This window comes from Rhinopithecus bieti, unplaced genomic scaffold, assembly GCF_001698545.2.
Source record: "Rhinopithecus bieti isolate Rb0 unplaced genomic scaffold, ASM169854v2 scaffold_1017, whole genome shotgun sequence".
NCBI classification, from domain to species: Eukaryota; Metazoa; Chordata; class Mammalia; order Primates; family Cercopithecidae; genus Rhinopithecus; species Rhinopithecus bieti.
In genome coordinates this window covers 2,503,529-2,525,547 of record NW_016803657.1, presented here as the reverse complement: position 1 = coordinate 2,525,547, position 22,019 = coordinate 2,503,529, and the positions used below count along the sequence as shown (strand labels likewise).

Below are 22,019 nucleotides of genomic sequence, written 5' to 3'. Positions count from 1 at the left end.
ACCATGTTGGCCAGGCTGGTCTCAAACTCCTGACCTCAGGTGATCCGTCCATCTCAGCCTCGCAAAGTGCTAGGATTACAGGCTCAACTGTATTCTTTAAAAGGCATGGGAAGCCGGGTGCGGTGGCTCAAGCCTGTAATCCCAGTACTTTGGGAGGCCGAGACGGGTGGATCACGAGGTCAGGAGATCGAGACCATCCTGGCCAACACGGTGAAACCCTGTCTCTACTAAAATACAAAAAACTAGCCGGGCGAGGTGGCGGGCGCCTGTAGTCCCAGCTACTTCGGAGGCTGAGGCAGGAGAATGGCGTAAACCCGGGAGGCGGAGCTTGCAGTGAGCTGAGATCCAGCCACTGCACTCCAGCCTGGGCGACAGAGCAAGACTCCGTCTCAAAAAAAAAAAAAAAAGGGCATGGGGAAAAAACCAGAAAATATCACAGTATTAATGGTGGGTTTTTCTGGGGCTGGGATCATGGCAGTCCTCTTGTCAGTTAGCTGCTCCCATGTCACCCAGTTGCCCGAACACCTGTCACAGGCAACCTGGCAAAGGCGGCGAAGAGCAAAATCCTTAGGCGTGTCTGCCTTGGTCAGTGTAGTACTGTATGTAAAGTGGACATCAGGTAATAGGCCATTTCTAAGTTACCCTCCCTGGAAAACCACTAGAATGTGCCCCTCAACACTGAATCTGCTGAGAGAGGGCGGCCGGAGGCAGCCGTCCCCAGCGTGCTCACGTCACTTGCTTTCATCAGTGGGAACTCCCAGGAAGGTGTGGGAGGAGGAGAGGCGGCCGCGTGCACTCACATAGACGGCGAAGTCCTTGGGGGCGCTGCTGATGTTGCCTGTGGGCGACAGCGTCTTAGGAATGTGCTCCAGAGTGAAGGCGGCTGGGTGGATCATCATGGAGAGCCTCACCACCAGGTACCCCTGGGAGCCTTTAAATGCCCAGCAGTTACCGGGGTAAATGTCAGGCTGAGGAAAGGAAAAACATGAGGACTCAGAGTGTGAGCATGCTCTTACCCACTTAGAAGCAGTAAGAGGAAAGGCTGATTATATTGAACTAAAAATAATTTTTACATGGTAGAAACTGCCATGAGCAAAATCCGAAGACAAGCTGGGAAAAGCATTTATAATTCACTCCTCAAAGGGCCACTATCTCCAGCCCATATGTTGTATAAAAGTTAAAATGACCAGAACCTTAAAGAAAAATGGGTGAGACATACAACATACTTCAAAGAAAAGGTGAACGTCAGTGGTCCTCGGTCGTGGGAAGATGCCCCCGTCCCCCGCACAGCAAGAAGGGACAACATCACAAGGAACCACCACTGCCCCCATGCGACCAACGTCAAGGGTCTAACCGGGTCTGCCGCTGACGCCCTGGGGAGACGCACGTTCTCACCGCCGACCACGGTGCAGTGTGCAGCCCCAGAAGCGCAGCTTGGCGAGGTCGGCCCGCTGTGCACACATCTGCCTCTGGCCTGCAGTCGCACCTCCACCTCCAGGTGCAGGGACAGAACTGCAGGATGCAGATGCGACGGAGAGCCCGCCTCACAGCGCGACGTCCCCAGGCACACAGGGACTGGCTTGAGAAGCTGCAGACACTGCGTCCAGGCAGTCATGCTGCTGTGCATGATGGAGGAAGCTGCCGTGCAGGCAGCCTGCCTTCGGTGTGTGAGGATGACACACGTTCGTTCGTTTAGACGAGACGGTGAACGATGGGCACGTACCCACCAGCTTCTCCTCTATGCCAGCTGTGGATTTACTGTCCCTCAGCCCCCAAGCCACCCTTCTGCTGCGCTGTGAAGATGAAGCTGAGCCTTGAACTGCTCTCCCTTTGCCAGCGCAGAGCCTAGCCCTTGCCAGCTCAGGGTGCTGAAGGGACACTGAGGTTCCCTGGTACCCCTCTTGGGTGTGCTGCAGCCAAACGCCCGGTGAGTCACCCTGCTGTGCACAGGCTTTCCCAGCATGCTGGCACATTCCTCGGTGTGGCACCACAGCAACTTCCCCGACGTTCAGTGAGCTGGGCCACGCCCTCGCCCAAAGGTCTGGAGCGACCCTCTGGCGAGGCTCCACTGTGGTCCCTTCCATCTGCTGTCCCTATGTTCTGTAACGTTCTCTTTACTTCCCAGGAGCCGACAGCTTCTCGGTCCAGTCCCATCACAGTGACGGTGGTTTATATGACGTCTGCCCCTCCAGTGACGTGCAATTCCTTCTGAGAGAGAACTGTGCCAAGGAGGGCTGAGCTCCACCCTCTCCCTCAGTCTCTGAGACACTGAAGCCACGCTGCGCTCTCACCACCAGATCCCCATCAGGATCACGCTGACAACGCTGCGGGCCAGTGAGCTCCTCTGGGAGGGTCAGGACCACCAAGCCCGCTGAGAAGGAGGTTACGGCCAGGAGCAGGACCGCCATGCAGGAACACCGTGGCAACCCCATGTAGGAAACCTGTCGGCCCTGCCATGTGACAGAGACTGTGCCAGTGGTGCTCGCGAGCTGGCACGGAAAAAGCAGCTGCATGCCAAGCGCAGGGCTGTGTGGCTTCACGGCAGCAGAGGCTGCATCTGCCTGCAGTGAGGAGGGGCTCCCGGCTGCACCCTTGGGAGCGAAGTGCTGTTGAGTTTGTGCGCTGCTGCTGGCCACAGAAAGCCACACGGTCCCGCTGACCCGACACTTCCACCGGGGCGGCCTGGGGACGAGATCATGATGACGACAGTCCCGCGGGACCTTCAACTTCAGGTCACGGGCACGTCATGAATTCTTTCAGGCTGGACTTGTGTTTTCCAAGTGAAAGCTGTCTTGGCGTTGTTCCACATACAAGGAATTACTGGACTTTTCTTCAAAACATGTCATGAATATTAGGCAAGATTTGAGTACTGAGGCAAAATAGATCTACCTGTTTAAATTCTCCATCCTTTAGTGCTTTAAACTTGTACAGTCAACTTTAAACTTGTACAGTCAATAGTATAAAGTATTAAACGAAGCCACAGAAAAGCAGTACACAACGAGGACAACAGCAGAACGTCCAGGAGACCGGGGGTGAAGGCCGGGGGGCCGGGGGGTAAAGGCCCACACGGAGGCCAGACAGCAAGGGCCTCCCCACCTATTCTCTCTCAACACCTGAGAAAGCACAGCGGACACTCTCGTGATGGAAGACCCCCAGCCCCGAGCAGGAACAGCTGCCACTCAGACCGCCACGGCTGGACCACCCACAAGAGGGAGGGAGGAAGGCCAACAGGACCAGCATGTGTCACACGGTCCCATCTTTGCGACGCTAAACCCAAGCCAACAGACGTGTAGCGTGGAGGCTACACGGGGACGCCGGGGACTCCTCGGTGTGGGAACGCTGCTGCTGCTTGTGGTACCAGTTCCACAGACATGTTCCTCTCACGAAGTTCTGCCAGGCTGTGGACGTACGGCCTGTGAACACTAACAGCCCATGCTGAAGAGCAGCTCCGGCCACCGGCGGCCACTCACCTGGATGACCACGCGCGGGGACTGCGAGAAGTACCACAGCGGGATCCCAAACAGACTCATCAGGGCCGTTTTGGTTTCGTAAGTTTCAGAACAGCGAGTACTCAGGATGCTGCCACCTTAAAGCAAAGTTCAGATCAGTCTCAGGGTCCAGTTCCACCATTTTGGAAGCAATAGTATTGCACCTCTTAAGGATTTATTCAGAATGTTTTCAAGAAAAGTGCTCAACGTCACTGATAGAGAAATGCAAGTAAAAGCTACAATGAGATTTCTTCTCCCCGCCGTTAAAATGGCTTCTATTCTAAAGACAGGCAGTAACAAATGCTGATGAGGACGTGGAGAAAGGACCCTCACGCACTGTTGCTGGGAATGGAGATGAGTACAACCACTATGGAGAGCGGTGTGGAGGTCCCGCAGAAAACTCACAACTGAGCTACCATATGACCCACCAATGCCACTCCTGGGTACACACCCGACAGAAAGGAAGGCTGTCTATCGAAGGGAGATCCACACTTCTATCTTTGGTGCAGCACTACTTGTTTACAATGACTAACATCTGGAAGCAACCTAAATGTCCACTAACAGATGAATGAGGTGCATAAACACACTGGAGCACTACTCAGCCGTAAAAAACAATGAGAGCAGGCCAGGCGCAGTGGCTCACGCCTGTAATCCCAGCACTTTGGGAGGGTGAGGCAGACGGATCACCTGAGGTCAGGAGTTCCAGACCAGCCTGGCCAACATGGCGAAACCCCATCTCTACTAAAAATACACAAATTAGCCAGGTGTGGTGACGGGCGCCTGTAATCCCAGCTACTTGGGAGGCCGAGGCAGGAGAATCGCTTGAACTGGGAATGAGCCAAGATCACATCACTGACTCCAGCCTGGGTGATAGAGCAAGACTCCACTTCCAAAAAAAAAAAAAAAAAAAAAAAAAATGCTTGTCATTTGCAACATGGATGGATACCAGAGCTCTTTATGTTAAGTGACATAAGCCAGGCACAGAAAGACAAACATCCCATGTTCTCACTTACTTGTGGGATCTAAAAACCAAAACCACTGAACTCACGGACAGAGACAGTAGAAGGGTGGTACCAGGGATTGGAAAGGGGAGTTGGGGCTTGGGGAAAGTGGGCATGGTTAATGGGTCCAAAAACAAAAAAAAATAGAATGAGGCAGAGTGCAGTGGCTCACGCCTGTAATCCCAGCACTTTGGGAGGCCGAGGCGGGCGGATCACCTGAGGTCAGAAGTTCCAGACCAGCCTGACCAACATGGACAAACCCCATCTCTACTAAAAATACGAAAATTAGCCAGACGTGGTGCTGCGCCCCTGTAGTCCCAGCTACTCAGGAGGCCGAGGCAGGAGAATTGCTTGAAGTCGGGAGGCAGAGGTTGTGGTGAGCCGAGATTGCACCACTGCACTCCAGCCTGGGCAACAGAGACTCTTTGTCTCTAAGAAAAATGAATGCGTAAGACCTACTGTATGATAGCAGAACAGGGTGACTATAGTGAATAACTTAATTGTGCTTTTTTTTTTTTTGAGATGAAGTTTCACTTGTTGCCCAGGCTGGAGTGCAATGGTACGATCTTGGCTCACTGCAACCTCTGCCTCCTGGGTTCAAGCGATTCTCCTGCCTCAGCCTCCCAAAGTGGGATTACAGGCGCCCACCACACCTGGATAATTTTTTTGTATCTTTTTGGTAGAGACGGGGTTTCTCCATGTTGGTCAGGGTGGTCTCAAACTCTCGACCTCAGGTGATCCACCTGCCTCGGCCTCCTGAAGTGCAGTGAGCCACTGCACCGGCCTAACTGTGCATTTTTAAATAACTTAGAGTATAACTGAATTGTTGGTAACTCAAAGGATAAATGCTGGAGAGGATGGGTACCCAGTTTTCCATGATGTGCTTACTTCACATTGCAGGCCTGTATCAGAACATCTTACACACCCCATAAATATATGCATCTATGTACCCACAAAAACTAAAAAATAGGTAATTAGTTAAGAACCCATTAAAATACATAAGTTTGAAAATGACAAAGGATGTTATCTAATACCAGCTAATAAATATTTTAGGGTTAAAAAAAGTGTTTTTAAATTTCTCAAGGTTTTACATATAGAAAGAACCTCCTACTTTTAGACCCGTCCTTTTCTTACTTAATTGTACTTTCTCAAACTGAGAGTTCAGAGTTGACAAGTGCTTTAGGATACAGAATTTTACTTACTGAAACTGGGAAATCCTTACAATACTGGCCTTCCCCCACTACTGCTAGAGAGACCGCTACTCTGAATGAACTTTCCTTGGTTTTTCTCAATGAAGAATAAAGCACGCACACAACTGAGCCTGGTGTCACCTGGCAGGTGAGCTTTCAGGCCCGGAAGAGCAGACCTTCCGTCACAATAATCACCAATCACAGAGAAAAGGCCGGGGCCGTGAGGATGACTGCTGGCAGGTACAGGGTTTTCTAGCGGGGGTCAGAAAGATTTTGGGGTGAGACAGTGGTGATGGCTGCACTGTGAATACGCTAATAACCACAGAGCTGTACATTTTAAAATGGTGAATTTTTTGTGTGAATTACATCTCAATAACAAGAGGAAGCATAAAAAACAAGTCCAGCTTGGCCCTCAGTAGGAAACAGGGCAGGCACAAGGTTGTTGTCGTAGCAGGACAAAACATCCCCAAGAAACAAAAACCAAGTTGGCCTGAAGGCAGCACGCAGCCCCGGGCAGCAAGGGCCAGCTCAGGAGGGCGGCACTCCAGGGGCCCCGGTGCTGGTGAACCACGGGCAGGAGAGGCAGAAACTGATGGTTTTTTTTTTCTCGCTCTGTCCCCAGGCTGGAGTGCAGTGACATGATCTCGGCTCACTGCAAGCTCCGCCTCCCGGGTTTACGCCATTCTCCTGCCTCAGCCTCCCGAGTAGCTGGGACTACAGGTGCCGCCGCCACCTTGCCCGGCTAGTTTTTTGCATTTTCAGTAGGGACGGGGTTTCACCGTGTTGGCCAGGATGGTCTCCATCTCCTGACCTCGTGATCCGCCTGCCTCGGCCTCCCAAAGTGCTGGGATTCCAGGTGTGAGCACCGCGCCCAGCTAGAAACTGATGCTTTCACCAGGAAACCAGGGGATTTTAATGTGGCTGATTGAGACCTGAATTTCCGAACCACTGAATTATCTTTCTAAAAATCTTGCTCTCAGTCTAACTCACAAAGTGCCAATCAATGTTTTCTTCAGTATTGGAACCTTCAGGGCAGCCTCCTCAGAATTACCAGTGTTCTGAGGTACACACAAACCTGTAAGGATGAACTAGGGTTTTAAGAATAAATGACATCTCCCGGCGCAAACCGTACGGTTCATGTCAACTGATGCCTCTTAATAGAAAATAATTTCTTCCTAAATCACCGAATTTCAAAATATATAACTAAAAGCACTTAATATTCTGAAAAGGTCACTTGAAACACACACACACTGATCACGCCAGTGGCCTTGTTGACGTCTCCCATTTGGAAGAATCAGGCCATTGTTACTATGACTTCAGTCTGCAGCCACCACAGGAAGAACCCGCAGGGTGGCAAATGACTGAACTCAAACCCAGCTGCTCCCGTACTAATGGGATCAGGTTCCTGCACCACCACATGGCAGAGTCCCTACCCAGCCCTACACCATCGTGGGTTTTAGAAATCCCTCCTGCTCTGCAGACTCTCCAGTCCCTCCACACACTAATGTGTACTGAACTCAGCATCTTCTGAGTGATAATGTGAGTCTCCCAGCCCACATTTGCAAATCCTACATTTAAAAACTTCAGAAAGGCCGGGCGCCGTGGCTCACGCCTGTCATCCCAGCACTTTGGGAGGCTGAGGCGTGCAGATCACAAGGTCAGGAGATTGAGACCATCCTGGCTAACACGGTGAAACCCCATCTCTACTAAAAATACAAAAAAATAGCAGGGGGTGGTGGCGGTGCCTGTAGTCCCAGCTACTCGGGAGGCTGAGGCAGGAGAATGGCAGGAACCCAGACACGGAGCTTGCGGTGAGCCGAGATCGCGCCACTGCACTCCAGCCTGGGCAACAGAGCGAGACTGTCTCAAGAAACAAACAAACAAACAAACAAACAAAACCAAAAACTTCAGAAAACCAAGATTTCGATTTCCATAACGTGTGGTGCAAACCTTCCCTGAGCAGACGTGAAGCAGGTCTAGCTCCTCTCATGGTTCTTTGGGAAATGTGCGTGTCTGATCCAGGCGGGCTGCCCACTCCCCACGGAGGGGCTGTGGGGACCCCAGGACTTTCCTCAGCTGCGATTCTGATTTTCAAATGCATCTGCCCCAAGAGGTCTGGCCTAGGCTTGTGCCCCTGCAGGGCTTCCCAGACCCTGACCACAGCCGCCTTTGTATTTCTCTGAGGTCCTGAAACGCTGCCCCCATCATTCCATTTGCTTAGCCTGCTTCTGCTCCCGGTCTGTCTTGCTGCTGAGTGGACGCCCTCGGGGAGAGCTGTGTGGTCACTGCTGAGTCTCTCCTGAAGGCACTGAACAATCCCCGATCACAGCACAGGAGAGAGTGAAGTCGACCAAACTTTCTGTGCTGTGAACCTTGACTTAGCCACAAGCATGCACCAGCAGCCCTTCCGGGGGAGAACCTGTCCCCCCCAAACACAACTGGCCAGCAAGAAAGAACACCAGGGACATGCCCAGAATCACACGCCTTTTCTCAGATGTGTAAACGTTAGGAGTCTTTACTGCTGGAAGTGGGGCAGCAACAGCCTCTCCAGTGCACACCCCTGCTAACAGGTGACCATCTCACTTAGTAATCCGAACGTCTGCTTACTCACCACCAGATTCCAGAGCAAAGTCCACCATTCCAGTCTTATCTTGGGAATACAGCTTCAAGGCGTTGTCCACGATGGCACGTGCTTGCTGGACAGACACGAGGACAGACCACCGAACACCAGAACAGGAGAGGAGAGACTTGGGTTTTAGTGCCATAGATGAGGACCAGACACTTACATTAGAATATTTTCTCAATGGAACCTATGTAGGGGATCCTAGGCATGACGGAAGTAACTCCACACTCCAGTCCTGCACCCAACTGCCAAGGCCATCGGACGGAGATGGGACAGCACGAGGTCTCTTCCCCCAGGGCTCAGCCATGGCCGCCATCAATCTTTGAACCAGAAAAAATCCACCAGACGCCATAAAACATAAATAAAGGAAGGATGAGACTTCAAGCCTGGAACACAGGAAATTCTGGGAATTTAGGTATTACTGAGTGACACGGTTTGGCTGTGTCCCTGACCAAGTCTCACCTTGAATTGCAGCTCCCCTAATTCCCACGCTGTGGTGGGGACTGGGTGGGGGGAACCGAGTCATGGCCTTGAATTGCAGCTCCCATAATTCCCACATTGTGGTGGAGACTAGGTGGTGGAACTGAGTCCTGGGGGTGGGGTTTCTCCCATGCTGTTCTCCTGATAGTGTCTCACGAGATCTGATGGTTTTATAAAGGGAGTTCCCTTGCACATGCTCTCTTGCCTGCCACCATGTAAGACATGACTTTGCTCCTTGTTCACCTTCCCCCATGATTGTGAGGCTTCCCCAGCCATGTGGAACTGTGAATCAATCATCCTTTCTAAATTGCCCAGTCCTGGGTATGTCTTTATTAGCAGGATGAGAACAGACTACTACACGGAGACATTTTCATGGAACTTCAGAAGGTGTGGCCACCACACAGGCAGATGGGCTCTTTCGGACAAAAAGATTCACAAAGTATAAAGAACTCCCAAGAGGCAGCTCAGTAATGACATGGACAGCAAGAGCTGAAGCTCACCGCACAGGTGCCCCTCCACACACGGCATTGCCCAGGCACGTCCCATCTCACTTACGTCAGCTAAGCACACCCCAGCCAGACCACTCCTAAAACAACACATCAACATCCACGCCTCACAGTGTGGTCTTCAGTCTCAGCACAGAATGGACTGTAAGCATTTACTTGCCGCCGACTCACCGCCTCTGTTATTCCAGACGCCCCCGCCTCGCTCACAGCAGACACCACGGCTTCCGAGGCTGGGAGCCGCTTGGTCATGGAAATGTGGTGGGTGACGTTCCTCAGGATCTGCAGCTCCAGGTCTCGCAGCATCGTGTGCAGGTCGCCTCTGCTCACACACTGCGACGAGAACCTCTGTAGCAGCTGTTCCAGAGAGCCGCCTTGCTGATCTTCGGATAACAGGAGTTTCACCGTTTCTCTGACTTGCACATCCACCTAGTAAAGCAGTAGAGAGACACAAATTTACTATTTTAACTAAATCATTTCCACTCTTTGGGTCCATTATCTTAGATACCTCAAAAGTATTATATATCCTCTCAAAATCTAGAATGTCATTGTGACAGTGTTTTCCTTCGTATTAAATTTAAGAATCCCTCCAATAATGCAGGAACATGTTAAAAAGAACAGAAATAGGCAAGCTCGTGGGATGAGTGCGACCTGCATCCTAGGAGCTGAAGGACGCGATGGGGCATGTCCACACCATCCGGAGGTGTGTGTTCATCCAGCAAGCACCCGCCGGGCACCCTGCAGCTAGGCGCACAGGTGCATCGGAGAGGCCCTGCCGTTAACAAACTTGGTCTGGTAAGAAAACAGTCATATAAACGAACCTAAATTATATCTTTATGTATGCTAAATACATGTTATTTCTATGCACACAAACACATATGTAAATACGTTTCTCTGCTTGCTTTATAACAATAGACCGTGAAGGAAATGGCAAAGCCTATGACATGGCCGTTCATCACAGCCACCCTCCCACGCTCCACGTGTGGACATACCTTTCTCTAGCCCACACCCGCTAACAGTGGCACGTGGCTGCTTTCTACCCTCACTTCTCCCCACACTAACTTCGCAGCGCTAACCCTCCTGCCTGTGTGGCCTCTGTACTGGTGCCTTTATTTCTGTAGGATGATTCCCAAGGGCATGGTTACACGTTTCAAAGAGTGCATGTATTTGTCACTGGTGAATATCCTAAGATTTTCCCCTAGAGACCGTGGCTGGTGACAGTCCTCCTGGCCAGGGGAAAGCCCACCGCCTTGGCCAGTGCTGACAGCAGCCGATGTCCTCGTGGGCCTGCAGACTAAAGATGAGAGCCTGCTGTAATCTGCAAGTCCCATCAGTAGGACTCAGCTCCCTGATGGCACACTGGCTTTTTTTTTTTGAGACGGAGTCTCACTCTTGCCCAAGCTGGAGTGCAATGGCGTGATCTCGGCTCACTGCAACCTCCACCTCCCAGGTTCAAGCAATTCTCCTGCCTCGGCCTCCCAAGTAGCTGGGATTACAGACCCGCACCACCACACCCAGCTAATTTTGTATTTTTAGTAGAGGGTTTCACCAAGTTGGCCAGGCTGGTCTCGAACTCCTGACCTCAGGTGATCCGCCTGCCTAGGCCTCCCAGAGTGCTGGAATTACAGGTGTGAGCCACCATGCCCAGCCTATCGCAAGCTTTCTCTGTCACCACTGCTTCTCTTCCTACCAATTCTAGGGGCTCTCTGCCCATCAGAGATAATTTTAGCACACATATTGCAAATACCTTTACCAATCTACTGTCTGACTTTGACGACTTTTGCCATTCAAATGATTGTGTTTTCATTCTTAAGCAGCTCTAAATGTCTAGATTTTCTCCTCTGCCTAAGGATGATGGACTTGAAGCAAGGTCTATGATATGTTTCAACATGAAACAGAGCAAGCAGCAGGTTCAAGGTGGCTCTATTTAATGAAAGGTACATAGCAACAACCCAGCCACAAGTCAGCGCTGGCCCTGGGCTGCACGCACACCACCGAGACTGGGAAGACACATGGTGGGTGCTGACACGCGGTGGTGCGGGAACGGGAAAATCTACAGAGCGCTGAATTAGTTATTTTGAAATATTTAAAAAGTTCACATATAGTCAAAAAAGTTTTTAAAGGAAGTTAAACAACTTAGGCCAGGCGTGGTGGGTGGCTAAGGCCTGTAATCCCAGCACTTTGGGAGGCCGAAGCAAATAGATCACTTGGAGTCATGAATTTTGAGACCAGCCTGACCATCGTGGTGAAACCCCGTCTCTACTGAAAACACAAAAATTAGCTGGGTATAGTGGCACATGCCAGTAGTCCCAGCTACTCGGGAGGCTAAGGTGGGAGAATAGCTTGAACACAAGAGTTGGAGGTGGTCTGCAGTGAGCCGAGATCGTGCCACTGCAGTCTAGCCTGTGCGCCACAGCAAGACTTGGTCTCCAAAAAAAAAAAAAAAAAAAAAAAATTTAAACAACTAATAAACCTAAGTCATCAAGTTTTCTTTTACTCTATTATAAAAGAAAAAGTAAACACGCAAGCAGCTCACTCTTTCTCGTACGGCATCCACTGTCTCACAGCCGGTCTTCACGTGTCGCCAGCTGGACAGCTCTGACTTTAGCTGATCCAGCTCCAGCTGGAGGTGCTCGACCGTGGGCAGGAGCTGCTCATCAACCGCACTGGAATCCAACAGTGAGAACAGGTCACACACAAGCCTCCCGGCCTACACACTTCTCGCACTACACATAGGCTGAGGGGACCCGATCCCACTCCTGGGTGCCCTAACTGTGCAGATGTCATCCTGTGCCACACTAACGTGGAAACTGAATGCCAGTTTCCAGTAAAAATCCCAGAGAGGTCTTCTTCTGCATCAATTTATGTCTGTAACATACAAATATCCACACTGCACAAGGAGGCTACCTACAAAAATGCTGCTAGCGGTGTTTCTCAGTAGCGAGTGAGAGCTCTCTCTGAAAACGATTTAAGCATCTAAAAACTTTATTTCTGGACTGGGCACGGTGGCTCATGCCTATAAGCTCAGCACTTTGGGAGGCCGAAGCAGGCGGATCACTTGAGGCCTTTATAGGTACTCATACTTAGTGAGATACTAACAATTCGTATCTCAAAAAGTTCATTCCCGGGTCAACACTTTAGGACTGACATATTAACATATTAAAGCAACTTTTTATTGAAATAAAAGCTTTGGAAGAAGAGAAAACTGTGCTTCAGCTCTCATACCTGTCCTCAAGGAGGAGGAACATGGGGCACAGTGGAGGACAGACCCTCCTGAGTGCAGACGCGGGGACCTTGGCAAACCACAACCAAGCCAAGGCTGCCCAATCTAGAAGTGGGGAGGGCTGTGGGGGGTGCAAGCTGTGTGCATAAAACTAAGGAAGAAAGACAAAGCTGCCGTGCTGGGAACACCCGTGAGAGGGAAGCACTCCACTTAAGCAGGCTTCAGGCAAATCAGTAGTTGTGTGGAAGAAAGCCGCCTGGAGTCCTCCAGGAGCAAAACGCCAGCATCCCAGGAAGTGCAGAGGGACCCGGCTGTGCCACGGATTCCAAGGGCAGCAGGGCCAACAGCCACGCAGAGAGGCCCACCGTGACATGTCCAGCACAAATCGGGTGGTTCTGGAAGCAGGTGTCCTGCCCACCAGGGGCTGCCCTCCAGGAGCAGCAGCAGGGATGAGGCTGAGCTGTAACTCCACCCACCTAGATGCCAACGGTGCCAGCGGAGGCCCGGCGCAGAGCCCACCATGACACCCACTATGGCATGGGCTACAAGATGGGCCTCGACCTACTCCCTGAGGGTGGCCCTGCAAGGACACTGGAGATGAAGTCACAGCAGGGGCAAGGGCGGCACCTTTGAGATAGAGGTCCATGCCACATGGAAGGGGATGTGGCAAGTCCCTCAGGACCCCTTTGTCCTCACGCAGCCCAGCAGGAGCGTCTGTCAGCACAAACCTCAGGGCCTTCAGGTGACCCACGGTGGAGGCCGGCCCCGTGTCCCCTCATTCATCACTCTGCTGCCGCTCCACATAACACACACACACACACACACACATAGAAGACAAAAGTGAGTGTTTTTCAAATCCTCCTACCTGATTGTTTTTTGCTTGGTCTGTTCTAGTTCCTTCTGGATGGCCTGAAAAATATAAGAAATAATCTACTGAAATAGTTATATATTAACTTTTCATAAATCCATATACTTAAAACTCCACTGATTTCTCTGGAACACCCCCTTTAATTCAAAGTCCAGATCCGCCTGTGGGTGGCAGGTAGGAAGTGTTCATTGTACATTTGAAAGTAACCTTCATCATGTGTGCACAGAAAGGAGCACAAATCACACGGGGACAGCCTGGTGGGCTCAGAACATGCAGCTCCCGTAACCAGCACCCAGGCTGGGAGTCAGCTCCCTGTCACACCTCCAGAGTGTGTTCTAAACGTGAAGGACAGGGACACGGCAGAGGCACACATGAAGCTGAGCCATGCTGGCCTGTGCCATCCGCGTGACCTGACAGCAGCACCATGCTGAACGCCGACATCAGCCCCAAGTCTCACTCCACGCAGATCTCCACAGCCTGGCCCAGGGCAGGTGGACACAGGAGACGGTGGCCCACAGACCTTCACAGGTGGACACAGGAGGTGGCGCCCCGCAGACTCTCGCAGGCTGGTACATTCTCGCCTCTGCCTGCTCCTCTCAGCCCTCCTCTCCCTCCCAGGTAAACCCGCCTGATCTCACAGGGTCCATAATCCATGAGCGGGTCCCGTGATTCCCAAAAGGGTGTGCTAAAGACAACCCTTAGGCTCACCACGTTTCTCAATGTAGTTCAATACACACACGCACATGTGACACGCCAGGCTCTTTGTCAAGCACCAGAGACACAAAGAGCCGGAACCCGAGCCTCACCCCTAACTCCCCAGGGCTGAGGGCGGCACACAGGCCCGGCCCCTCCCCTGGCATTCTCAGCAACTAACGGTCCCGGCCTCCCGCCCAAAGCTAGTGCTGTCTGTCAAAAGGTTCAGGTCCTTTATCTCCCCTCTAAAGACACTGCAAGGGGGTGTGTGGCAGCGAGGAAGCATCCTGGAGCCGGAAAAAGCTGGATGGGAACCCAGAAGCCGCCTGGAATTGGCAGAGCCACCTGCTGGCATGTGCAGCCCTACTCTGTGCCCTCAAGAGACACAGGGATGCGTGAGTTACGCACCAGAGAACAAGTTTCTTTCCATTTTACACAAAACAACAGCAAATCGCCTAAAAAGAGGAACATTAAATGACCCAGGGGCTTTAAAATATGAGCCATAGTTGATTTTCTTTTTATTTTAAAAAAGCATAAGGTCAAAAATAAATACCTCAGATTTTTCTCTCAGTTTTCCCAGAATATCTTCCAAGTGTGAGATGCGCACTTCATGTTCTCGGTGAAAAGCCATAAAGTCAGTCTTAGGAAAGAAAAGGGGTGAACAAATGATGGATAAAGCTAAGCAACAAAAACCTGGCAAGTTAGGCCAAGGCGTTTCTACACAGAATGTCGACAATCAGAGAATCTATGGTTGCAATGTGGCACATACCCTAAAGGAATAATCCGCTTAATAACGACATCCTCATCTTCATCCCTAACTCCAGAGATCTTTATTTATATATTTATTTATTTTAAGGCTGCACTCCAGCCTGGACCATGGGTCCCCTCTGTGGTTCACTGCAACCTCCACCTCCTGGTCTCAGGTGACCCTCCTGCCTCGGCCTACTGAGTAGCTGGGACCACAGGCCTGAGCCCAGTGCACTGACACAGCAAACCCTGTGAAGGCCCGATGCCCACCTCGGGCCACAGTGGGCCGTGCTGCAGCTGTGCTGTCCAGTAGGGCAGCACCAGTCACTCATGGCTACTGGGCACCTGAAATGGGGCCATGCAAGTGAGAACCTGCCGTTTAAAATTCGACGTGGTGTTGACTGACAAAAATGTAACAGCCATATGCTAGTAGTGGCGTCCTCCACTAGCCTCCAGATGCAAACATGAGCTAGAGGCTCAGGGGAGCAGGTACCAGGCTCTGCCCGCTGCCAGGTGGCTGAGCGTTTAACACTGCACTCACCGCTTCTGAGGGAAGCCCTGCTCTGCGTTCCAATCACTGCCATGATCACACCCAGATAGGCACGTGCTGGAAGACGGCTTAAGAATGGGCTCAATCTGTACCAAAATGAGCTCAGGCCACATACAATTTAGTTTTCACTAAACTGTTCTGAAAAGCTGTCGACTGTTTTCTTTACAAGAGAGGGCGTACTCTGAAGCAGAGGTTCCTGGGTCCCCCCACGCAATCCCTGTGGTGGGCGGGAGCATCTTGGTCTGCCTCTGAGGAGAAGCACGTCTGGGACCAATGTGAGACAGTGTGTGTCCATCTCAGTGGTCATCCTGTCTACAGGGCCACTCAGTGGCCGTCCCGTCTGCAGGGACAGAGCGCCATGACCTGTCACCCAGAGGGCAATCTGGAGAACAGGACAGGAAAGGCCACGGTTCTCCACGACCGCCAGACTTCCCGCTTGGGGTTATTACACATCTCCTGCCCACCACTTCCACGCGTGCTATGGAAGCCACACCTCCTGGTCATCAGCAGACGATGGGAAACCCACTCCCTCTCCGGCACACTGCTCTCAACAACTAACAACAGAAAGTGCAACCCCTTCTCACAACGGCACCTCTCCCGTCCCCTCTGTCGCCCAAAGAGAGAGAACACGGCACCCAGAAGCACGCAGGTGTCACGTGGAGCCCGGTAGCCTGGCAGCACCCACCTCCCTCAGGGACTGTCCCACAGCATCTCTGACCGATGCTGATGCGCCAGCAGCGCCATCGTCCATCTGGTCCACCCGAGCCTGCAGCTTCTGAAGCAAAGTGGTCAGCTCTCGGAGATTCTCGCCATGGTGGTGGCACTGTCCAGACAGAGAGGTCACCTGCTGCTCCACACCACTCATCCAATGCCATGGAAAAGCCTCGTCGTCACCCTGAAATGGTAAGACAGGAATGAAACCAGGTAATCAAGTGACCATGAGCAGAGTCAGTCAAAACCTCCAAACAGTGTCCTACAGCAAGACGCCAGCTCTGGGGTGCACAGCACACGAATGGAGGAATCCACAGAAACCTGGAGTATCAGGTTCGATCCTTACGTGCCTGACTATGGGTGGTTCTCATTTGCTTCTCTATACTTTCCGTACTTTGCACAGTAATGAATACTATAATGTTTTTTACATTAAACCTAACTGAATCATGAGAGTACTTTAAATGTGCATTTGAACTCTTAGAACACTTAAGGAGCTCCAAAAACTTGCTTATCTGACATTTAAAAATATTTCCTACAACAGGGCACCTGACTGAAGTGCCTGGCTCGCAGCAGTGGGGACGCGTCCCTGAAGACCTCACATGTGCGGTGCCAACCGACAGGCCCTTCTACCCTCTTACCTGCAGAGGCTGGTTCAGGCGAGAAGTCGCGGGTTTAAATACATCCTGGGGGTCATCCACCCGCTGTGTTCTATGCATGCTTGCCCAGTTCAACACAGGCAGGAACGAAAAGAAATCACCCTGGCCCCATAAGGAGAGACCTGCTAAAAGAGAAGAACCACCACACGCACACAGGTACACCATGTTTCTCAAACCATGGACTTACACGCTCATTTTTTTCCACTAAGTTACACGTATATGTATTGCTTAGCCCCCCGGATTGACTTACCGAGTAAAAGGAGGAGTGGGACGAGCAAGACTAAAAGCTTGCAGATGTTTCGAAGGCACCTGGGGGTAAAAATGAAAACCTTTGACTTGGAAAAAATGAAAGTCAATGTTCAGCAATCTGCTTTCCCCCTCTAGATAATTTTGTGCAAAATCCACCCCCCAGTATTAGAAAAGCAGTTATGGTTTTATCTACAAGGCTCGTGATGCCTACAGGAGAACCTTCATGTACAGCGGTGTCCTCCAGACCTATGGTACCAACTCTCTGGTGCTGTGGGGACAGCCCGAGCTGCCCTGAGTCTCTGCCTCTTCAGGTCACCAGTTTCCCAAGGTGACTGGCGCCACTGGGCACTGCAGCAGGGGAGGAGCCTGGACCTGGGTCCCCCCCTGCCCAGGCCCTTCCAGCTGCCTCACCTCTGCACACTTGTTTTCCTTAATGATATCTGCCTTTCTTATCTCACAGGTTGGTTTGAAAAATAAGAATATAAAGGCACTTTTGTAAAACATACAAACACTATGTGAACATAAGCTAAATCCTTATAAAATAACAGATCAAATGAGAGCCTGCTAATGGCACAAAATTGGTTCTTTAAAGCACCAAGCTGACATATATCCATTTCCTTACCTGGTAAGAAGAAACACATTCAGCCAAGAAATCAAAGTAACAAACTGGTACCATCCAATCCCCAGCCACCAGAACACTCCGGAGGCTGCCTTCCCTACAAGAAAAAACACCAAACGTTCTAAGGAAACGTTCTCAGGAAAACCAAGCTCCTAAATGGACTGTTTCTGTGAAGGCCAAGCAAGAAGCACATGAAGATGAAGCTGGAGGTGAAGAAGTTCCATGATGCTAGTTGCCACGCGAGGCAGTAATGTGTCACGCTGATGCACACACAGGACAGGACGCAGGAGAGGCGAGGCGGTAACGTATCACACTAATGAACACGCAGGACAGGATGCAGGAGAGGCGAGGCGGTAACGTGTCATACTGATGCACACGCAGGACAGGATGCAGGAGAGGAAGCCCCAGATCCATGCATTCTGTGCCCTGCACAGGGCACTCGAGCAGCCGGACTCACCCCAGACCCAACCCCAGAGAAACCAAGGGCGCTCATGCAGCAAGTAGAGTCAGTTAACACTGCTACACCATGAGGAACGAGACACGTGACGCCAAGGGTCAAAGCATGAGAGCCTACACGAGATTTTTACTTGGTTAGGTAAATCATCGAGTGCAGGTGCTTAGCTGCCAGAAGCTCTGGAGAGAACGCAACACAGAAACCCAAAATAGCCACCTGGAGCAACCACGGCCAGCCAAAGGGCCGACCACGCCGTCCTAGACACAGCCCGGCCCGCAGCTCCGATCCTGCGCAGAGTCTGCAGCAAGAAGTAACCTGTGCAGAGAAGATGTGTGAGGCTGCAGACAGATGCCAGAGACCAGCCTCTGCATTGACAGCACGGCGGGGACGCCCACACCACACACTCCACCAAAGCCCACGTCAGTGGGTCGAGTCTCCTCAAAAAACACGAAAACCAAATAACTCTTGTACGTGTTGGCAATACCACACTGACATTACCATAGGAAAAGCTCAGTTCTATATTTAATAGTTTTCACTCACTTCTGCCTGCAGATACTTCAGATGTAAAATGCAGATATCCCCTACGAAACCCCGGGGGCGGCAGCTGGAGCCACCCTTTAATACTGGCCATTGGTGCCAGCACAGTTTATATTGGAAAGATAGTACCATATTTTAAAGCAGATTGAAATTCCATAGACACCCTGCAGTTCATATGCTCTAGGTGAGAAAATAATTACTCAAAGACCAAAATTCACATTATTCTAAAGCCTAATATTTTCTAGTGAAAAAGTGTTTCAGAAGGGTAACACCGCACTGCCGGATGATGGAATGCACCACAATCAACTTAGTATCAAACCTCACATTCCAAAAAGCAGGAAACTGCTCATGAAATCCGTTTTGTTCCATTTTTTTTTTAAGAGACAGGGTTTTGCGATGTTGGCCAGGCTGGTCTTGAACTCCCAGCCTCAAGTGATCCACCCGCCTCAGCCTCCCAAAGTAAGTTTTGTTCCAGATCTCATGGTGGGTGGTTCTCTTCTCACACTGACTTAACATTTGCATGTTAATTCCTGCAACTATGTAATTACAACATGGTTGGCATGCAAAGAAGTACGGCTTATGAGAATTTAACAGAAAAATCAATTGCTTTATGTTGATTAATTAGCAAGTGAGACAATTATTTTTGAAACTTTTTAAGATGCCAAAAAAGGCAGAAAGTTTTGAGTGTAGACTGGAAACAAGTAATGTGCTCATGTAAGCTTCGGGGCACAGACAGCAACTACTAAAGCGGCACAGGGCAGAGGTGCAGCCGTGGCGAGCCCTAGTTCCAGTTCCTGCACGGGGTGAGCAGGGACTCACCCTTTTCTCGAATTTTTTTTTTTTTTTTTTTTGAGACGGAGTCTCGCTCTGTCGCCTGGGCTTGAGTGCAGTGGCCGGACTCAGCTCACTGAAGCCTCCGCCTCCCGGTTTACACCAATTCTCACTGCCTAAAGCTCCCGAGTAGCTGAGACTACAGGGCCGCCCCGCCACCTCGCCCGGCTAGTTTTTTTATATTTTTTAGTAGAGAACGGGGTTTCACCGTGTTAGCCAGGATGGTCTTGATCTCCTGACCTCGTGATCCCGCCCTCTCGGTCCAAAGTGGCTGGGCATTACGGCTTGAGCCACCGCGCCCCGGCCCTCCTCTCTCGACTTTCAATCTCACCTCAAATAAATTCCTTTTCAAATGTTTAACTCATACTAAATAAATTTACAAGGAGGCCAGGTGTGGTGGTTCACACCTGTAATCCCAGAACTTTGGGAGGCCGAGGCAGGCGGATCACCTGAGGTCAGGAGTACAAGACCAGACTGACCAACATAACGAAATCCTGTCTCTACTAAAAATACAAAAAGAATCCTTTACTCAGGAGGCTGTGGCAGAATTGTTTGAACTCAAGAGGTGGAGGCTGCAGTGAGCCAAGATTGCACCACTGCACTCCAGCCTAGGCATCAGAGTGAGACTCCATCTCCAAAAAATCAATTTACAAGGAATCTTTTCGAGACAGATTCACCCTGTTTTAAACCAAAGTTAATACTATTCCTGTCAGTTTTTACAGCAAGACTTTAAAGCACTTGAATTCCAAGCACAAACCACACAAGGCACAAATAGCGTGGTGACGGGGTGGGATGAGACGGAGACGGGGCGAGAGACAACCTGCACACGCCCAGATGTGCCGGAGGGTCCCTGCCCGCCTGGGTGGCCGTGGTGACTGCAAGCGGACAGCTGTGTACGCGTCAAGGTGCCTCTTGCCCTTACAGTTGTTGCCTGTGGGTGACAAGCAGTGAATGTGGCGGATTCACAAGCAAACTCTGTCCATCTCAGCTGTGCACAGCAACGGCAGTCTGAAAAACTAGGAAACTCAATTACACACAAGACAGTTAACAATCAAAGCAAATGCAATCTGGTGGCTATGAGCTTCTGTGATGGGGGTTTAAGCAGCAGCTCCACCAGCCCGTCGTCATCAGTGAGGACCACCATGTCACACGGGCTGCTCATTCTCTGCTAGTGCCCAACGTGACGGCGTGTGGGACCAACTCCACGACCGACGCCCACAGGAAAACGAAGCCATACTTACACAGCACTTCCCCATTTACACTGAGGTGGCCATCCTCTCTGAGAACCTCTCTCACATTCATTCTCCCACAGTAACTGGCATGAGCTGCAACACACGCAAAAGAGGCTTAGAGAACTCACGACGCCAAGCTCGAGCGCTCCTCACACCCTGATGAAGTCGCCATGATCAGAGAATGTGCTAGGCTAGCCACTTCCACAGAGCTCACGCAGCTGATGGCTCCTACCATGCAGGTGACAGGGCCCGGGCCACGAGAAGAGAAGGGAAAGACCCCCCACCCACTGGCTGAATCCTGTGCGCAGCCCAAACATACAAACATCAGCTTAAAATCGCTCTGGGCCGGGCGCAGTGGCTCATGCCTGTAATCCCAGCACGTGGGAGGCTGAGGCGGGCGGATCACGAGGTCAGGAGTTCAAGACCATCTTGGTTAATGTGGTGAAACCCGTCTCCACTAAAAATACAAAAAATTAGCCAGGCGTGGTGGCGGGCGCCTGTAGTCCCAGCTACTCGGGAGACTGAGGCAGGAGAATCGCTTGAACCCAGGAGGCGAAGGTTGCAGTGAGCTGAGATCGTGCCATTGCATTCCAGCCTGGGCAACAAGAGTGAAACTCCATCTCAAAGAAAAAAAAATTCTCAAAAAATAGGTTCTAAATACCACTCAGGTAAAGTTTTGCTTTAAAAGGTAATAAAATCAAAAGTTGAGCACATTAACTTTTCATTTAAGAAATAACTTTAAAGATGTTTCAACACTGATCAGCTCTGAGAGAACCGAACTACACACAGAACAAAGGAAAAGTTCCACAAGCTCCCAGAGATGCAAGATCCAGAGGGGGAAGCCAGGAGACAGCCAGCACCAAGACTGCAGGAGGAGGCAGTGAGGGAGGCGCCTGGCGAGGAAAAGCACAGTGCTTTCTCCACCGCGAAAGCGATTGGTGGAAGGAGGAGGGAAAAAATATTTAAATACCTTTTGATTCATGGCTTTTTGACTTAAAGCTTTCGGATTCATAATCTTTTGATTCATAAGTTTTCAATTTGTAATTTTCTGATTCATAATTGAGCTTCATTAAAACCACTTGAAAAGTTGAACTAAAATGATGAAAAGATGACGCAGTGTATCTGGCCAGCCACAAAATCCTATTCACGTAGAAAGACGCACCGCCTATTAAAAAACCATGAACACACGTTATTTCTTCCCATAAAGCCAACATCTACTTCCTGATAAATCAAGTAGCCAAATTACTCATGTCAGGCACTTTTAGAATGGACACCAAAGATAATCACTCGGGGAAGAGCCCAACTGGTGGTGGACAGGGGACTCTGGCGAGGGGGCTGCAGGGTAACCCCGGGGACCCTGGAAA

At 50.8% G+C, this 22,019-nt stretch overlaps 1 protein-coding gene across 11 annotated transcripts in view; it reads right to left on the bottom strand.

Annotated features, from left to right (window-relative positions):
• SUN1 (Sad1 and UNC84 domain containing 1) overlaps positions 1–22,019 on the bottom strand; it is a 59,615-nt gene that overhangs the window by 4,491 nt on the left and 33,105 nt on the right. For 4 of the 11 annotated variants that reach the window (XM_017894110.1, XM_017894091.1, XM_017894126.1 and 1 more), the window contains exons 7-21: positions 21,626–21,820; positions 20,665–20,748; positions 20,244–20,354; positions 18,272–18,370; positions 17,605–17,698; positions 16,984–17,042; positions 16,716–16,858; positions 16,052–16,261; positions 14,623–14,709; positions 13,374–13,417; positions 11,822–11,951; positions 9,460–9,714; positions 8,291–8,375; positions 3,471–3,586; positions 801–968 (exon numbers count right to left, since the gene is read on the bottom strand). In XM_017894110.1, the coding sequence (XP_017749599.1) occupies positions 801–968; positions 3,471–3,586; positions 8,291–8,375; positions 9,460–9,714; positions 11,822–11,951; positions 13,374–13,417; positions 14,623–14,709; positions 16,052–16,261; positions 16,716–16,858; positions 16,984–17,042; positions 17,605–17,698; positions 18,272–18,370; positions 20,244–20,354; positions 20,665–20,748; positions 21,626–21,820 (1,880 nt within the window). The remainder of the gene's footprint in view (positions 1–800; positions 969–3,470; positions 3,587–8,290; positions 8,376–9,459; positions 9,715–11,821; positions 11,952–13,373; positions 13,418–14,622; positions 14,710–16,051; positions 16,262–16,715; positions 16,859–16,983; positions 17,043–17,604; positions 17,699–18,271; positions 18,371–20,243; positions 20,355–20,664; positions 20,749–21,625; positions 21,821–22,019) is intronic. The other 7 variants (XM_017894100.1, XM_017894135.1, XM_017894138.1 and 4 more) reach the window with 7 other exon arrangements.